General features: G+C 43.3%; 1 protein-coding gene and 1 long non-coding RNA gene across 4 annotated transcripts in view; one reads left to right on the top strand and one right to left on the bottom strand.

Moving 5' to 3' along the window:
• Positions 1-18,733, bottom strand: part of LOC138964448 (thioredoxin reductase 1, cytoplasmic-like) — a 62,103-nt gene that overhangs the window by 28,879 nt on the left and 14,491 nt on the right. For all 3 annotated transcript variants that reach the window (XM_070336406.1, XM_070336405.1, XM_070336407.1), the window contains exon 3: positions 14,240-14,300. In XM_070336406.1, coding sequence (XP_070192507.1) covers positions 14,240-14,300 — 61 coding nt within the window. The remainder of the gene's footprint in view (positions 1-14,239; positions 14,301-18,733) is intronic.
• On the top strand, positions 9,098-11,995 carry LOC138964439 (uncharacterized). The gene is made up of 2 exons (XR_011455105.1): positions 9,098-10,392; positions 11,182-11,995. It is a non-coding gene; the product is annotated as an uncharacterized lncRNA (long non-coding RNA).

Raw genomic sequence — 18,733 nt, 5'->3', positions numbered from 1 at the left:
AAAAACGGACAACGTACAGTAACGAAAACAGCGCAAACAACCAACAACAAACGGGAACGAGCTCACCAAACTGTAGGCAAGGCGAGCAGAAAAGCTGGGTAACGTGGCCGGCGGGTGTCACTCAAACACACAAGGTCAGCCACAGAGCGTCAAAAAGTGAACCGTCCTCTCCGAGGTGAAAAAGACGTATGAGAATAGGCACGTGTTCCTAGAGGAAGTGACGTGGCACACACCCGTATGGGAGGTAACTCCCAGTGTGCTGGCCCCTTACCAAGCTACTTTCACTTTCGTTTTGGTGATGGGGTTGCTTCCCTTTAAATTTTTTAGCCGGGTAAGCGTTTTTCAGTGATAAGCATCTCAGGTGACTCAATGCTAATGTGATTCGGAGTAAGAATATGTTATTTAATATTGTGTATAAATCATACTCATGGCATGTGTTCATAACTTCACACCGTGGGGCTGAGTGTCAGTTGATGTGAAGTTATGTACACCGTGCAGTCAACCCAGATTCATGCTGGAATTATCAAAATGTAATTTTGAGGGTTGATATTCAGAAAACTTCTTACAAAATGTCCAGATAAAGTCAAATGTACTCTTTTGCTATTAACAAGGCATTATTTTAAACACGCCCTTGAAAAATGAGCTTGAGTTATGTGAAGTTATGAACTTCATGACAAAACGGCTAAGTACTTCAGAAAGAAACAGTCAGCAGCCAGTAGATTCTTTTTGTGATGAAAATCATGGTACAGTGTAATTTGGAAACTGAAAATAGTCATTTTACATATATTTTGGGTTTTGACATGAGTTAGTAACTCTCACATAAAAATAGTGCGCAAGACACAGAGAAAATGGCTAACTAAAGCATACTGCTTGACTTTAGTGACAAAAATTGCTTAGTATCTAAATCTAATGTACTTTTATATGCAAAATTGCTGTTCCACTACAACCTTAACTTTCATGGCTAGCATTTAAGGACAAAAAACACTCTCAGTGGAGATAGTAGGAAAGTTCATAACTTTCTCACAAGAATTTTTTATTTCTCAATTACTCAAACACCAATGAATGAACTTGATGCAAACTTTCAGTGTGACTGCTGCTAGTGGATCAAAATGCATTACAAAGCTAGGTGTTCCCCAACCAGTCAATTTACTCATTTTATAAGGCAAAAGGTTGGAAAGTTCATAACTCTTTTTTCACACGAAAATCTGCACATAAACTTCAAACTACTTTTGAACATGCAAAAACAAGTCAAACAACCCTTTTTATGTTTTATACCTCTGCAAAACATACTGTAAAATACTTTTTTACAAAAATATATCAGGTTTCAATCTTTAATTATTATTTAGAGCTGATCAGTGAACATATATGAAGTCTTACGGAAATAGTTATGAACTTTCTGTGAAATTTTGTCTCCCCATTTTCTGCAGGCTCACTGACAAAATTCAAAAACTTTGCTTTGTCAAAGGTACATTTGAGTTTTACTGGCTCAGTGAAAAGTCATTCATGACATTCTGTCCCATAAATATGACAGAGTAGACCATGTTTCAATATGCTGTAAGGTCATGTCACAAAAAATGGCCAAAATGTAGTGCTGCTGACTTCAGATAATGGCGACATTTTCATTAAAAACAACAACTGAGCACACAATGTTTCTCTAGGTGTGTACTTCATACTTTTTTTTACAAGTCTCATTAATCTTTACAAGGATTTTATTTTTCTTTGATGTACAAATCAGGTTAGAGCCAAGGTTGCACAGCTATTTCAGCTGTGGACACCATTTCAGACTTAAGGCCATATAGCAGATTGCTAAACAAGGTGGCGGGAAACTCACCTAATTCCTAGTCAGAATCTGGCCCGCTGCCACCATGGCTGGTAAACAGTTACAGTGGAGTCCAGCTATAACGAACCTGGGTATAACGAAATCCCTCTTTTAACAAACTGCCATTGATTTCCCGGCAGACAGCCTTCTATTTCTTACTTGTTACTTTCCGGCTACATAGAACCTTTTGAACTCATTTGCATAACGAACCCCTCTTTCATCGCCCCAGAGCCGTTTTGTCTCTAAAAGTCACAAGGCTACAACGAACTGATGTCAATAATTGTCTCCAAAGACAAAAATACACAAAAATACACAAACACAAGTGCACATCGCGTGATGAGCGAACTCTGAACAAACTAACAGCGGGAGGTGCATGGAACAGATCGAACCAAAACCGAAAGTTGTGGTGACGTCATGACATTTTGCGATGTACGTCAGCGAAGCTCGTGCACATGTGGTCTGTCTTGCTAAAAACAATGGCTGACGAACATGGTTTCGAAATCTGGAACTGTTTTTTTGTTTTCTCCGATCCGTGACCGAGTGACGCGATATAGAACCACGCGTTCGTTTGAATCAATACTCTCCTCAGGCAGTGAAGTCTCCTAAATTGCTCAACACTGTGGACAGTCCGGAGTGCAGTTATGTCACGTGAATGAGCGAGTCAAAGTTTTATCGTGAAAACTGACGCTTTTCATGCACCTCCCGCTGTTAGTTTGCCTCTCTCTATGAATTATATTCCCACCACTTATAAGCCTCCTTGATAAGTGTGGAAGACCATCTCGACAGAGTTGTTTTAACAATATCCTTGTCTCTAGCCGTGTTAACAGAAATGAAAAGTAGTTTCTGAGTAGGAGCTCTTATTGGAGCCGTGCGAGACAAGTATGCCAGGAGTACTCGGACCGGGCAGTTCACAAGGTCAGGGTCGCCAAGAGGCAGTATAGAGCTCTGAGCGGCTGGATAGAAACAACAGGAGACGGCTGATTCGGTTTTTGATTTTTAGCAAGAAAAGATGAGCAAAACCGTAAAATGACAGAACCGTCTTTTTCACAAGAAATGTCTTGCTTGAGGCCGGAAAGGGCGTGAACTTCACTGCCCCTTTGCGCAGAAGCGGGTAAAATAAGCATGAGAGCCTTCTTTGTCAAGTTTGCATGAAGGCTTGCATCTTGCAAAGGCTCAAAAACTGATGAACGTAAAAACTCGAGCACGAGCAGTAAATCCCAAGCTGGGACCGATGTTCTTACCGAAGAAGAACTGAGGGCAGAACCCTTTATCACACTAGGGATAACCCCATCCAAAGATAAGGAGCGTCCGAGTTGCTTGAGTGTAGTCGAAATCGCAGAGCGTCGTACTCGGAGAGTAGATGCCGAGCGGCCCTGAGAAGACAGCCACGCTAAGTGGTTGGCAACTTCCATAGATCGAGGAGAAAGGGGATTAACCCCGTTTAGCCGACACCTCTGGTTCCATGAAGCCCAGTGTGAAGCATACACGGATGATGTCAAACTCCTGTGTGCTTTCTGAACTAAGTCCAGAGTGAGATCTGAAGCCCCTGCGCGCTTCATAGATCTCCTGACAGAATCCAAGCGTGAAGTGCAAGTAGATGAGGGTCCTTGTGGGGGATCCCTGATCTTGATTGCAGCAGTTCTCCTCTTCTCAGATTGAGAGGAATGGGAGGATCGCTGGCCAGACGCAGAAGATCCGGGAACCAAGCCTGGCTTGGCCAAAACGGCGCTATCAGAATCAGGTAAGGATGTTCGGGATCTGCCTTTCTTAACTCTCTGCCTAACAGCGGGATGTGAGGGAAAGCGTACGCTTTCAACCCTGTCCAACCTATCTCCAAGGTGTTGATCTGCCATGCCTCCGGATCTGGGTACGGAGACACAAACAACGGGAGACGCCGAGAAAAGCGTGTGGCGAACATGAGGTCTACGCATGGTTTCTCCACCTGTGCCCAGAATCGTAAAAGCGCCTGATGAGTAATCGTCCATTCTGTATGCAGAATCTGAGACGATCGACTGAGGGAGTCTGCTAGAACATTCAGACGGCCTGGCAGGTATTTTGCTGAAATCGCGATCTTCTGGTGAAATGCCCAAGTGATGATCTCGCACGCCCTGTTGGACAGGGTAAGAGATCGCGTGCCCCCCTGCTTGTTCAGATAAGCAGCGACAGTCGTGTTGTCTGTGTGAACTAACACGTGTTTGCCCTGGAGGGAGGAAACAAACTCCAGAAGACCCAGCCAAACAGCTTCTAACTCTAGAACGTTGATATGCACCAACTTCTGAGTTTGGTCCCAAAGACCCGAAGCTGTGCGTCCCTCTAGGTGGGCTCCCCAACCCTGAAGAGAAGAGTCCGTAAACAGATGTATCTCTGGAGGAGGAAGCGAAATCGGAACGCCTTGAGTCAACCAAGATGTGTCCAACCACTGTCTTGTTGTCTCCTGAAACCAATCTTGAAGGGGAAGGGACAAGTCCCAACCCTGAGAGGCTGGATCCCAAGCAGAGTTCAGAAAGGCCTGGAACGGGCGTTTGTGAACTCTGCCCATGGGTATCAGGGTTGACATCGATTCCATCTGCATGGGTGCAACTGCTGGAAAATGAAAAACCTGAAAAGGTCGTGTTCCAGGGGCAGGGGCCGTCAAGGCCCCGGCGGGGTGCAGGGGCAGCGCCCTTGCTGGGGGGTCCAGGGGGGCAGCGCCCCCCACCCAAAAACGAATTTTTGCAGTTCAGGGAGGATTTGAATGGCCTCTTTTGACTCTAAATCTATTTCAGAACAAACGGGCTTTGCGGATATGCATTATATGAACAATCTTGTAAACCTGAAGGTATTTGTAACCACCCAGCCGAAAATGAATTTTAACATTTTAAGAGGGGCTATTTGAGCCTCTCTTGGTTTTAACAGCAACAACAACACATTTTTTATTTTTTTTGGGGGGGGGGAGAGGAGGATGCACAAAATGAAAAACCTCTATACTTGAAGGTGTTTGGTTGCATCACTCTTGCTAGAGGGTCTACAAAAAACAAGGTCAACACATTTGAAGAAGGGTTTTAAAAGCATCTCCTTGCTAACAAACTATTTCTGATCTGACCTGTGCATCAGAATGTGGAAGTACGCATCTGTCAGATCGATTGAGGTCACCCAGTCCGAAGGACGAAGAGCCTCTCTGACAGATGCTGGAGTCTCCATTTGGACGGTAACTTTCGAAGAAAAACGTTCAAAGGAGACAAGTCCAACACCGGTCGCCAACCCCCTGACGCTTTTGGAACAACAAAAAGTCTTCCGTAAAACTTCGGGGATTGACGATCGATGACTTCCTCTACAGCTTGCTTCTGTAGCAGAAGACGCACCTCCGCCTGAATGGCGGAACACGCCTCCGGATCAGCGGGGTATCTGAAGTTGGGTGTTGTTCTGGTCAGAGGAGCCTTGTCCCCTGACCACAGCAGCCGGAACCCCGATCGAACCACTCCCGAAATCCAGTGATTGCTCGTCAGAGACAACCAAGCTGGTAAGGCCCTGGAGAGGCCGCCCGCTACCAAAGGGGTAGGGGCCGAGGGAGTGGCTGGATCGGGGAGACTTCATTGGGGGTTAGGCTTGCCACCTGACCCCCTTCTGCCGAAGGAAGGCTTCTTCGGATAGGGACGCGAACGATTGCCGCCCCTATTCGACTGCTTTGCCTTCTGACCAGAGCCACAAGAAGCAGAAGACGGCGCTGGGCCGCTCCTCTTCTGACTGCGTAACCGCAAGCTCAGAGAGCTTGACAAAATGCAAGTCCTTGGCCTCTTGAGACTCTCTTCTGAGAGCCTCCAGTGACTCGGGACCTAGCAAGGCCTGTTCAACCAAAGGCGAGATTTTCAGAGACTCCACTGTGGTTTTCTCCGTAAGTCTGGAACCCTTCAACAGTGCCTCGCGTCGCCAGAAGACAGACTGCGCATAGAGCTTGGCTGACGTCGCCATTTGCTCTGCTGTGACTTTCGCCAAGGCAGTGAACAACGTCACAACATCCTCCTCTATAGCATCGTCACGGAACTTAAACGGTTCCAGGGAAGATGAAATAGACCTAGACAGCGCTCTGATAAGAGTCTCAGTGACAGAAGAAAGTTCGAGGGAGTACCTGCCGGTCTCCTCAACTCCCATCATTCTGAAACCCTGTCTTTCCTGTACCCGTCTTTCTGCAAATTCTCCAATTCCGGGGTGACCGGAAGAGGTGAACGCGGAAGTGAGCAAGTGGAAATAATGTTCTTTGTCTTTCCGAAAAGCTTTGACTTGCGTGCCAAATTAGACGGAACACGAGAACACTGCTGAGGTGAAGCCAGCCACGGCTGTGCAGAGGACGGAGCGTCGTCATGCGCCGTAAACAACTCGCTGCAGCTCAACACCTTTGCCATTTCGTAGGCGACGGAAGAAGATTCCCGGAAGCGGAAACGAGAATCAGCTTCCCTGTTGCCTCTGAAATCGCCAAATGCGGAAGGTGGTGGAGCCACAAGATGAGAAGTAGCTGTCACCCCTTCTGCAAAATATCTAGAAGTAACTTCAGCGGCCAAATCCAATGACCGAAGAAGCCTTCCTTCGACTCGAAAGGTAGACTCGACCTCTGAAGAGTCGTCCCGATTCTCGTCGTCATCCACACCGTCAACGACAAAAGTCGTCCGGCATAGATTGAACATTCCCGGAACCATTATTGACCCGCGCCGGAAATGATGATCCCCCAGTACCGGAACCTCGTGCAGCCGCACTGTGAGGAACCGGTAAGGAATGTATGCCACCATAACCCGGAACCGGCGAAGCGGAACCGGAGGTAGCTGGCAACCCCGAAACACTGACGTGCTATGCCCGGAAGCCGACGCATAAAGTCCCCCACCATCCGGAACCGAACAAGTGGAAGCGGAAGTGAGGGATGGAGTGCCGTTGCCACCAACGACCGGAAACCCAACAGGGTTGCCGCCGGAAGTTGGTGACTGAAAACGGAAAGTGCCACTACAGAATACAGAATACAGTATTTATTGAGCCAAGTGACATTAAAAAAACATTTTAAGCACAAGGAATTTAGCGTAGTGTTGGTAAAATCACGCACACACACACACCCACACACACACTGACACACACACACACACGCCCACACATTCACTGACATACACACCAACACACACACGCCCACACTACAGCAGTCACGATCACACCATCACACGCAGGGCAGACATGAGGTAAAACAAATGACAATCATCTATTAAAAGAAAAAGTACAAAGAGTGGTCTAAGATGCTGGTGGAAGGGTCTACACAGAATACAATTTTATAATCTAATGCATAGTTAGAACTAGCCCATCCCCTCCACCCACCCACTCATGAATGACTAAAATAATGCAGCTAAAAATATAGAAAAAAATAAAAAATAAAAAAAATAAAAAAATAAAAATCACACATCAAAGTCCCACTCAACCCCCCCCCCCTCCCCACCACCACCACCACCACCACCTAACACTGAGTCACAGGATGTGGTGAGCTCACCGCCAGCAGGATCACCGACTGCGAAGCTGCCCAACTGAGGGGTGGGATGCGTTAAGGGAGGAAACAGCTTGGGGGAAGAAAGAGGTCTGGAGACGTCGAGTGCGTGCCCCCAGGGATCGGAATCGACGACCTTCTTGTAGAGCTTCCACTATTAACCGGAACGCCGGAAGGCGGACCAGACGTGGCCGGAAACCCCTTTGCTGAAGCCCCCGCGTGAGCGGATGCTAAGGCAGACGATCCTATACCCGAAGGAGCGGCCACACCGGGTCCAGCGGGATAGGTAGGGAAACCGTCGAGGCGAACCACACCTTGCGAAGGTGCAGTAAGCAGCGAACTTCCCAAAACACGTGCCTCGTCGGCAGGCCCCGACGGTTGAAGGAAAATCAAGTCAGCAGAGGTCACGGTAGCTGACGGCCGAATCCTTGACATCGAGGCAGAGTCGCCGACTCCGGGTGGAAAGGCCGCAATGGCGGAACAAGCCACCCCTCTCTCATCTGCTCTTTGAAGGATGAAAACAGCAAGAAAATCTCCTCACGAGAGACCGCCTGACTCTCTTTGACCTTGGGGACAGGAGAAAGCAAAGACGGCAATGCACAAGGAGGGTCAATAACGACCCGCACAGAATCCTTACTAACCGGGTCAAAAACCTTAACAGGTTGAGCAACAGGAGAAGCTTTTTCTTTAGAACGAGCTTTTTACATTTAGTCAAGTTTTGACTAAATGTTTTAACGTAGGAGGGCCCGGAATCGAGACGAGGGTGTGGTGTATGTGTGTGTGTAGAGCGATTCAGAGAAAACTACTGGACCGATCTTCATGAAACTTGACATGAGAGTTCCTGAGTATGGTATCTCCAGACGTTTTTCATTTTTTTGATAAATGTCTTTGATGAGTCATATCCAGCTTTTCGTGAAAGTTGAGGCGGCACTGTCACGCTCTCATTTTTCAGCTAAATTGGTTGAAATTTTGGTCAAGTAATCTTCGACGAAGCCCGGACTTTGGTATTGCATTTCAGCTTGAAGGCTTAAAAATTAATTAATGAGTTTGCTCATTAAAGTTGTCATTAAAATCGATTTTTGGCAAACAGATTTAAAATTGATTGCATCGTATTCTTCATCACATTCTGAATCTAAAAATATATACATATGTCATGTTTACTCTTAAAATGTGATCACAATTAACGAAAATAGATTTAATTAATCTTACGATTAAAATGTAAGAAATCGATCCAAAAATTATTTCACCTGATTCCAAAAACATATAGATATGATAGGTTGTATTCAAAACAAGCTCACAAAGTTAACCTCTTCACTGCCACAGTATAACAGCATTTTGGTATTGCTGTGTGCCAGGGCAAAATTTTGCTTTCTTCTGTAGGTTCACTAATCTGTTCACTGCCCGATCATTTATTGAGATATCTCTTAGATCTTTGGCAGGTGTTTTGCTTATACCCTTGGCTATTATAGGATGACATGATCATTGGACTTTGTTTGTGATTGTTATTGTAAAAATTGATATGACCATTTTTGTCAAAAATTACAGTTTCCGGACTTGCACACACACACACATTGCAGCACGTAAAACCACACAAAACACTGCTAAAACTGGTGTCAAACATCAGGTACTCACATTACAGCCCATAAAAGTATTTTTCTGTGTGGTAATCCATAAATCACTTCTTGTAGAGCTTCCAGAGCACTGTATCGCTTGAAAACAGGTCTACGAGTTGAGGTCCGACTTTCGGCCGCCATTGTGAATGGCGGCTGAATGCTATAATCGGTTCTACCCCTACAGTTTTTAGCACATTATTGGTATACCAATTTTGTGCTAATCCTATGCTAAAAATGTACTAAATGTACCAAACGTATACTACAAATGTGCCACGAACAACCATTGGTACATTTGTGGTATACCACAAAATGTGCTACAGGTTTCAATCCTATGCTAGAAATGTGCCAATCATGGACTTTGTCATTTTATTCTATACCAGAAATGTGCTAACGAACAACTGTGAGCTCTTTGCATGTGCTAGAAATGTGCTAATCATGGACTTAGTTATTTTCTTACGCGCTAGAAATGTGCCAATCACAGACTTAGCTATTTTATTATGTGCTACAAATGTGCCAATCATGGACTTAGCTATTTTCTTGTGTGCTACAAATATGCCAATGAAATACTTTGTCATTTTTGTGTGCTAGTAAAGACTTAGTTTTTTTCACAGTATGCTACAAATATGCCAATCTTGGACTTAGCAGAATTTTGCATTTTATAAACTAAAGAAACTGTCACAGTAAAAATTAAGTACAAAAAAAAATAGGATACAGGGTAAAAACACAGGGATTCATGGTTAAAATGTATATAAACACATAATTTCACACAAAATCAGCTTTATAAAAGATTAGCATAATGTATTAAATTGTATACTCATTGATACAAAATCCACACATCTAGATAGCTTTTGTGAAAAATAAACAAAATTATAAGAAATTACAAAAAAAGAGTATAATTGTACTTGTAAGTTCCTTCAAGATTTTAAATGGAGAAGGTCACTATGAGAAAGCATTTTGGACTTAAACTTTTAAGGAAGTCAACGTGGAATAAGAAGAGAAAACAATAGGCAGTCAGCTTTCTCTTGTCTGCATGGTATGCACAAGCTTGGTATTTGATCATGTATTGTGTCGCTTCGCGTGAGTGGCTACTTCTAAAAATATCGCCCAATCAAATGAAAGGAGACAAAATACACCGCCATTTTGAATCTACCCCACGAAACTGCCATGTGATTCAAACACTGAAACAGTGCTGTGTTCAGAGTGGATATTTTCCCAGGAATGCATCATGAACGAAGCTTTTGAACTGGATATCTAAGTGTGGGATCAAAGTCTACAATATTGTTGCTATGTTGAAATCCACAACTACTTCCATGCGAAGAGCAAGCCGGTCCTTTGACAACTTGGAGAACCATGGCTGACAGTGACAGTGACACGTCTACTTGCTAAGTCAGAAACGAAACATCCACTCTGCCTCCACCCGAATCGCAATGAGTGACTGACTCTGTCTCACTTTCTTCACTCTATAGTTGGTAAGTTGTGTAGATTGTTTTGATACAGTGGTATTTTAACTTTTAGTGTAGCTATTGTGCTGACCCAGTGAGTTGAGTGATTGAAAAGTGAAGTTCAAATCATAGACACACTCACAGTGACAGTGACTCTGTCAGATGACTGGTACTTAATTGGTAGTATGGCACGAAGACAAACAAATACACATTCTTTTCAAACTTTCACTTACTCAAGTTACTGTTACAGACTCATCTTCACATTTTGCAGTACTACTATTATTACCAGTGCCACTAGAAGTAGTAGTAGAACAGAACTTAGCTTTGAGTTTGAATTGAGCACATTAGTTATGACTGAGTCATCGGCCATGGACATTCATTATACTTTATAGCTCACTTGCATCCACGAAGAGTGCTTGCGTTCGTCATGTGTAATATTGCCAACCAATTATTTCCTTCCATACATTTAGTATTTGAAAATTAGCAAGTTTATCTAATTGTTTCTCTTCAATTTCAAAATTAAATTAAAAAATATCAAATGTTGAATTGTAAATTAAGTTACTAGTAATAGTATTACTGTATTAGACAACAGTAATAATAACTACTATGCTGTTTTTTTCAAGTATTCCCTGGATACAGGTGCACAGTGAAGAGTAGCTTTTCTTGTCAACTTTCAAGTCTGCAAGACCCAGGAGGAATGGAAGAATCCAACAAACACTTGAAACAGAAATCCAAATGTTTTTTCTCGACCGTTAATAAATTATTTAAAGTGCATAAGTAAGTCATCTTTAATATGAATATTATTTGTGTTTGCAGTTGATGGCCTGCAGTCCCATGTGAGCTGCCTTTTTCTGCATCAATGACATGGATCAAGACCCGGGCATTCTGACTCTCTTTTTAACCTTCACCGGATCAAGCGTTGGACTACACAGTCCGGATGACACGACCCACACTTCACAGTCCGGATGACATGACCCACACTTTCCAAAGGATTCAACGTAAAAAGTTATGGGTTGTACACGATCCACGCCATCCGGATAGGAATAAACATTTTTCCGCCTCTTTGCAGAGTATGGGTCGTACACGACCCACGTCATCCGAATAAGGATAAACAACGTAACATTCATTACGTAATTCCATATGGGTCGTCCACCACCCACATCATCCGGACTGTGTAGTTCTACACGTTATCGTTTATTTGTTTGTTCGCAAAGATAATCTTTCAAAAAATGGGCAATGGAAAGGTCGTATGGTGATTAGAGATTGCATGAAGTCTCAATTAAAAACTCAAAAAGTTTCAGAGATGAAGTCGATTGTGTGAGGCTCTGGGTCGTCCTCAACCCACAAAGTACGTTGAAGGTTAACTACAGAAGCTTTGAAATCTTGATCGTCACAAAACGGGGGCAGCGAAGTTCAAGTTTTCTCCGTAAAGTGTCACTTACCCAACTGACCTCAAATTCCAAAACAATAACACGTGGAACTGAAATTTATTTTCAATGAGAATCTAGGTAGGTGTAATGTGTAAATGACATTCATTTTCCATGAGGATCTAGGTCTGTGCAGGTCAGTGTGTGTTACTACTTACTGACATTCCATATTCATTCAATAAAAGCGGTTTATTCTTTCTACATCTATTTTGGGTTTTCTGTTTTTGCATATAATGTATGTGTGTGAATCAATTGAAGTGATTTGAACAAGACCATAATTTTGTGAATTGGATTTTAGGTCAGTGTGCCGATAAGTGTACTATTAATATGCCAATAATGTGCTAATATGTGCATTTTTCACCCGGTTTATTGCTCGAATAGCTGCTGCTGGTGTGCGCTAAAAATGTACCACAAAACAGCAAACCTACAAGTACAATTGGATTTATAAATTATAGCACAATATTACTATTAATAAAAAATACAATAAGTATAAGCTACAATTCAGTTTTTAATGTGCCAAATGTGCTAGAAATGTACCAGGCATAGCACATTTGTGGCACGTGCTAGTAATGTACCAGGCGTAGCACATTTGTTGCACATGCTAGAAATTTGCTAATCCAGTAGCAGGTTTGCAGTTTTGTAGTACATTTCTAGCTCATGTACCACAAATGTGCCAAATTGGAACTTTCGTGGCACATTTGTAGCGCATGCTAGAAATGTACCAGGCGTAGCACATTTGTGGCACGTGCTAGGAATGTGCTAATCCAGAAGCCGGTTTGCAGTTTTGTAGTACATTTCTAGCTTATGTACCACAAATGTGCCAAATTGGAACCTTTGTGGCACATTTGTAGCGCATGCTAGAAATGTACCAGGCGTAGCACATTTGTGGTATACTGCATTTGTCTATTTTTTTTTCTAAGTCCATGGTTCCAATTTGGCACATTTCTAGCACGTACCACAGTGTACTAATTATGCGCTACATGTAGCACATTTGTGGTATACTAGATTTCGGTAAGGGTACATTTGTAACACAGTTTTCAACACGTGGTAGTAACTTATCCGAACGGTCTATGGGAAAGAACTGTGTTTAGAACCCCTACAAGTACTTGGACAGTGGTTACCTCCCATTTAGTTTTTAGAAATGTTCTGAAATGTTGTTGACACAAATCCCACGTATGAGATACGGTTATGGGCGTATGACAAACCAAAAATGACCACGTATTACATACGGGGTGGGCAGTGAAGGGGTTAACAAGAATACAGAAAAGCGCGCTTTCCTGCTTAGCACAATACGCTACCGCGCTAATCTGGCGTGTCAATATCACTACGTTTTGCACGTGGGAGGTGAGCGATTTCCTTCACGCGGGGATTGACGAAGCTGTACTGTGTAGGTGAAAAAATACAGTGCGTTCAGTTTCATCCCGTGAGTTCGACAGCTTGACTAAATGTAGTAATTTCGCCTTACGCGACTTGTTTAGCTTTGCCTTTAGAAGAAGTAGAACTAGAACTGCCCGGCGGAGAACAAACCGGCACCTGCCTAGCAGTGCTCTTACCCTTGTCTGCCATGTTGTACAACAAAATCTCTGTGAATGACGGAGCAAAAAGTTCAACAACAAATTTTACCAAATTGCAAATGGCGGCACAAGGTGAAAACAAGATAATAAACAAGAAAGATCTCACCAAAGCAAAGGCAAGATACGCCAAAACACCACGGGTCAATGGCCTTCTTAACAAGAGGCCAACGGCTGAAAAGCCGAGAAGTGCAACAACACGTCCGTACACCATAGTGTCGAAGAAGGGAATGACTATACCGGCAGTATCTCTCGCGCATGTGCAGGCAGCCGGTGAGGGGAGGTAACTACAGGACCTTGACTACAAGGTTTGTTTTGTTTTGGGAGTTACCTCCCCCTGATACCAGGGTCAGTGCTTCAATGTCTAAGCATCAAACGGAAGTTAATGCTATATTATGTGAGTTGGAGTAAGAATATGTGATTTAATGATCCTTTACACATAAACATTTGTAGAAATTAATCTTTTTTTGTTCAAATGTGTATGTCATTTTGTACTTCAGTAAAACTGTGAGTTTGCTGAGGTATTCAAGATTCTGATAGAAAATAGGGAAATAAAGGAAATGAATGACAAGATACCCACCCACACATGCCCCAAACACCTTTGCATCAGCTATGTCTTTCATTGAAGGCTTAATTTATTCATTTGATGATGCACGTTTCTCTCTCTCTCTGTTTCAAATGTGTTAATTGTGCATTTATAGCTTCATGTTATGTTCAGCATTTCACGACATGGTTTTGTTTATCCAGTCGACTAAACGGTCAAAACGTACACATTTTCCTTTTCTCTTTTTTGTTCATGCCAGTTTTTGTGGGGCTTTATAGCCTATTGCCATGAATATTACATCACACACACACACAGTGCACTCGCACACTTACCATGATTATCAAGCTCCAGCAGACCATACTGTACATTCAAACTCTTGAACAAGTCTTTGATCTGAAAGAGACAGTATCGATGTACATTTTAGAAAGCAAGATTATAAAGCTCGAAAAGTACAGTAACAATGAAAAAAATTGCAAAGGAGAGAAAAAAAGCTACATAGCAGGACTGCTGCACATTGTTAGCAAATTCACTGAATGTCAAGACCTCAATCCCCCCTCCCCCTCCACCCCTGAAGATTTGACTTTCATAATCAGCACTTCTGCTAAGTTTTAAGGGCCATAACCTTTCATTGGAGGGCACAAGTAATAGAGAACACACAAACACAAGCCACATTAAATGTAACATGTTGCATCACGCTAATTGAGCTGACAAATAACAGCACCGCAATGCGCCTATGGCAGTCATCAATAATGCCACCCTGAAAAATAAGCTTAGAATCCGAACCCCTGCTGAAGCGCTCATATATATATAAATTATATCCCTTCTTTGTCTCTGTAAATGTACTCTAGGTATATTTCTTGTATTTCCATTGTACTCCTGTCAAATCCATGATGTAACTTAATTGCACTCTTATAACTCATAAAATAGTGGATAAATAAAGGTGCACGACATACATCATAGCTGGCTCTACTTTTTGTCGTCCTTGACATTCCAAAAGCAAATGTACCTGTAAGACCGGATGTGCAAGGGGTCACCACGTTTTTGAGAACATGCGCGAGAGTCGTTCAGTGCTATAGCTTAGTTTTGGTCTCGACTTGCCGAGACTATCATCACAGCGTCATAGATTTCATGAAGTCTGTCATCCATCGCGTCATATTATAGGGACGTAATCTGTTATGTTTCCTTCTATTCGCTGTTCTATTTCTCTCTTGTGATCAACATGACAAGCCGTATGTGTTTGAGTGTGTGTGTTCGTGCTCTCAACTAAAACAGAAGTCAAACTAGCAATCGTTAAAAAAACAGTCCGTTCGACAAGCACTGATATGTTATGCTCATGTGAAGTCACAGTGTGCCCGCGGTACACATGCTCTTATGGGTACATCATCGACTACGATTGTTCTCTGGACAAGCTGTCCAATGCAATTTGCGAGTATTTCTAGTTCTTCTGTGGTGCAGTAGGCCCTTATAGACGATGAAAGTGTTCATGATCTCAGGAGATGCGTGTGTAACCACTAGGTATTCAGTCAAATCCGTGTAAGAGGCGTTCAACTGACCGGGACAACCAAGCCACCATTGATTAGACTAGGATAAATTCTCGAAAAGAGGCCTAAATAAAAAGAGGTAGGCATTTGTGGGTAATTAATGGCAACAGGTTGATTCTTATGGATTTGGGTGTGCTGAATTCATTTCTGCCTGTTGCCAAAGTCAAAAATGCCTATATTCGTTACTATTCAACGGTTTCCAAGATGGCCGCCATGATATCAAGAGACTACTAATTCTCAAACAAATGCTTATATCTTTGGTGTTTTTAGAGATACAGTGTTAATTTTTGGCTAGTTGGTAAATGACCGATAGGCAATGGTTGCCTTGTCAGAGTATTTGACCTTGACCTTAAGTCAAGGTCACATGAGACTTGACAATATTGACTTGTACTGTTTTGTCATGTGTGCATTTTAAGTTGTCTTTTGGCAGTAAACTACTGCGAACTAATCACTAAAAATAAGTGATATTACCCAGTAGGTATTCAGCATTAAAATGAATATACATTGATCATCATTCTGACAAGGTCAAGGTCATTTTGACCCCATATTTCAGATGTGTTTAAACTTGGACGCCATCAAGATTTGCAGTGGCTCATCTGTTGTACACACTGGACATCTGATTCAACAATTACATTTCAGCAGGGGTTCAAATCAATGGTGCACAATCAACTAGGTCAAAGGTCAAGGTCAAGGTCAAAGTCAAAGGTCACTATTTGGACCATTTATTCTCAAAAACGGGGCCTAAAATAGAGATAGGCCATTTGTGAGTAATTATGGTGTGCTCTTCCCATTTCTGCTGTATGACAAAGTGTATATTTGCTAGTTTGTCCTGTATCATTAAATATTCAAAATGGCCGCCACAAGCCTGAAAACTCACCCACACACAAAAACTGACAATTCTTTAAACATAACCACTCTATTTATTATCAACTTTTGTTTCAACATACGTTTGTATCAATAACGTTGCATAATCAGTACAAATTTCAACAACATTTAAGATGTTATGGTATTTCTGTGGCAATTATAACACAATATACACAAATCTGAAGCATGACAAACGTTAATGTTCCATAATACTCTGTCACGAGAAAAAAACTTCCGAAACATGTTGAGAACAAGCTCAGCAACAGGTAAACATATCAGCTATGTACAGGCATTCAGCAAACAATGTCAAATGTTCACATTTCATATGGTAAGGTCAATGAACATCACACACGTCCAAAGGGTCACGGTCAGTTCACCACTCGTTAAGACACTCCTCGTGCATTTCCCGGCATTTGCACGCTGCTGTGCATGGTAGCTTCGCCTTTCTGCATCTGCACCTTCCACTGCTGCACTGCTTCTGGCAGGTGCAGAAGATGATGTCTAGGCACGCGTCTGGAACAGACGGAAGGGTTTTCAGGACGGGGAGGAAGACGCCATCCTTCAGTTGCCAGCCCATGCTTTCAATCGGCGGCAGGTTCGGCTTCTTCTCATGAGCTCGTTGCCAGACTGAGGCCTGATAATGATCTCTTTTGATGTGGAAGCTCAGAGCATCACTGGATGGGGGCAGATTTTCTGGGGCGGTGGCTTTCCGGAACATGATGGTTCTGGCACCATCTGCAGTCTCACAGTTTGAGATGTACAGCTTGCAAACGAACTGCTCTGCTTCTTTTGACGTGTCGTCTGTCAGCTGCCCTTTCCCCAAATTTGCCAGCAGCTGGTGATGTTGCTGAAACACTTTCCACCCAGATACCTTGCCTTGGCCAGACAGGAAAGATGTGGAATCCGAGCCAGTGATGGCGTGGAATCCTATCAAGTTCTGGAGCTTTGCCTTCTCCATGTCAGGTCTCTTGGCAATATTGTGAACTGGGATGTACTGTCTACACTTTGCTGTGCCAGTTTTCATCCACACTTTCTTGCACTTCATTTTGTCAAAATGTGCAAGAATCAATACAGCTACATCTGTGTCTTGTGAAGAAACAACCAGGCTGGTTGCATCGCTGTTCACACAATGCAGAACAACACGTGTATCACCCTCTTCGTGACTGGCCTCTAGCGGAGTCGTGTCCACGTCTGGCTTGGATGACTCAACTTGAGTTGGATCACTGAAACCACCGGAAACCACAACAGTTTTGTCATCTGGTGCCTGCAGGATGAGTTGCCGAGACAGAAATTTGGCCAGATCAGCTTTGTTCTCAGGGTGAGACATGAAGTTGTCCCATTTGGCTGGCAGGGGTGTGTCCTTAGACTCTATCAGTTTCCTGATGGGCTGAGCTCCTTTGCTCCGCTTCTTTCTTGTTCCACCTTTGATTGACAGCTGATCATACCGATCAAAGACGATGTCGGTGCGTTTAAAGGCATGTCCTTGGGCAAGGAGAGACTTGACGAATGTGTCAGCAAGATCACCAAATGTAGCTGCACCTTGTGGCTTTCCAAGTGCACAAACATGTGCTTGCCCATCAACGACAAGTGTTGCCTTGTCTCCAAGCTCATGTGCTTCAATGCCTGGAGGACAGTTTACACCACTTGTGAGGATTTTAAGCAAGCTTGCTTTTAATCCTGACCTTAAACTGCCATCAGTTTCAGCAAGTGAAGGGGGTACTGGCATCAGCTCATGCTTCATGATCACAGAAAGATCAACACTGCGCCCTGCTTCATAGGCCGTGATCAACCGCTGAAGAATCTTTCTGTCAGCTTTGACCGTCTTTTGTTTCCCACTCTTTGCATCCTTCTGCTTCACCTCGTACAGACTGGCAAATGTCAGAGGCTTGTTCTTCGGCAGAGCATCGCGGAATTTCACTTTCCTCTCTTCACAGGGCACAAGTCTCTCCCGAACAAATGTTTTCACCTGTTCTTGTCTTTTTTCACGTGCTGTCAACAGGTTTTCTTCGATGTTCTTGGTTGTAAGATCCTTCGATGCAATGTTCTGCAGATCTTCAGGCACATCCAGAGAAAAAACCTTGAAGCGTTTAAGGTTGTCAAACAACTTTTCTTCATCAGTTTTGTCTTGTCTTTTTCTGGCCTTGTTGCATTCGTTGTGAATGCTCTTCTCGTCAACCTCTGCTCCAAAGACTGCTCTTGTTTCTCCTGCAATGTGAGATCGGAGATTGAACGAGAGGGCCCAACGGTTCAGAGCAGACGGTGTCTTTGTGATGCCCACAATCCCTCCACATGACTTTCCAATCCCGTTCAGCCATTCTTGACTTTGATCTGGGTCCACCTGGTTGAACTTGCTCTGGCTCCTCTTCACAACAAAGTGCCCAGCTTCAAATTCCTTCTTCACTTCTTCGGGGAGCTGATTCA

This window comes from Littorina saxatilis, linkage group LG4, assembly GCF_037325665.1.
Source record: "Littorina saxatilis isolate snail1 linkage group LG4, US_GU_Lsax_2.0, whole genome shotgun sequence".
Lineage (NCBI taxonomy): Eukaryota > Metazoa > Mollusca > Gastropoda > Littorinimorpha > Littorinidae > Littorina > Littorina saxatilis.
This window is presented reverse-complemented; position numbering and strand designations above follow the sequence as displayed.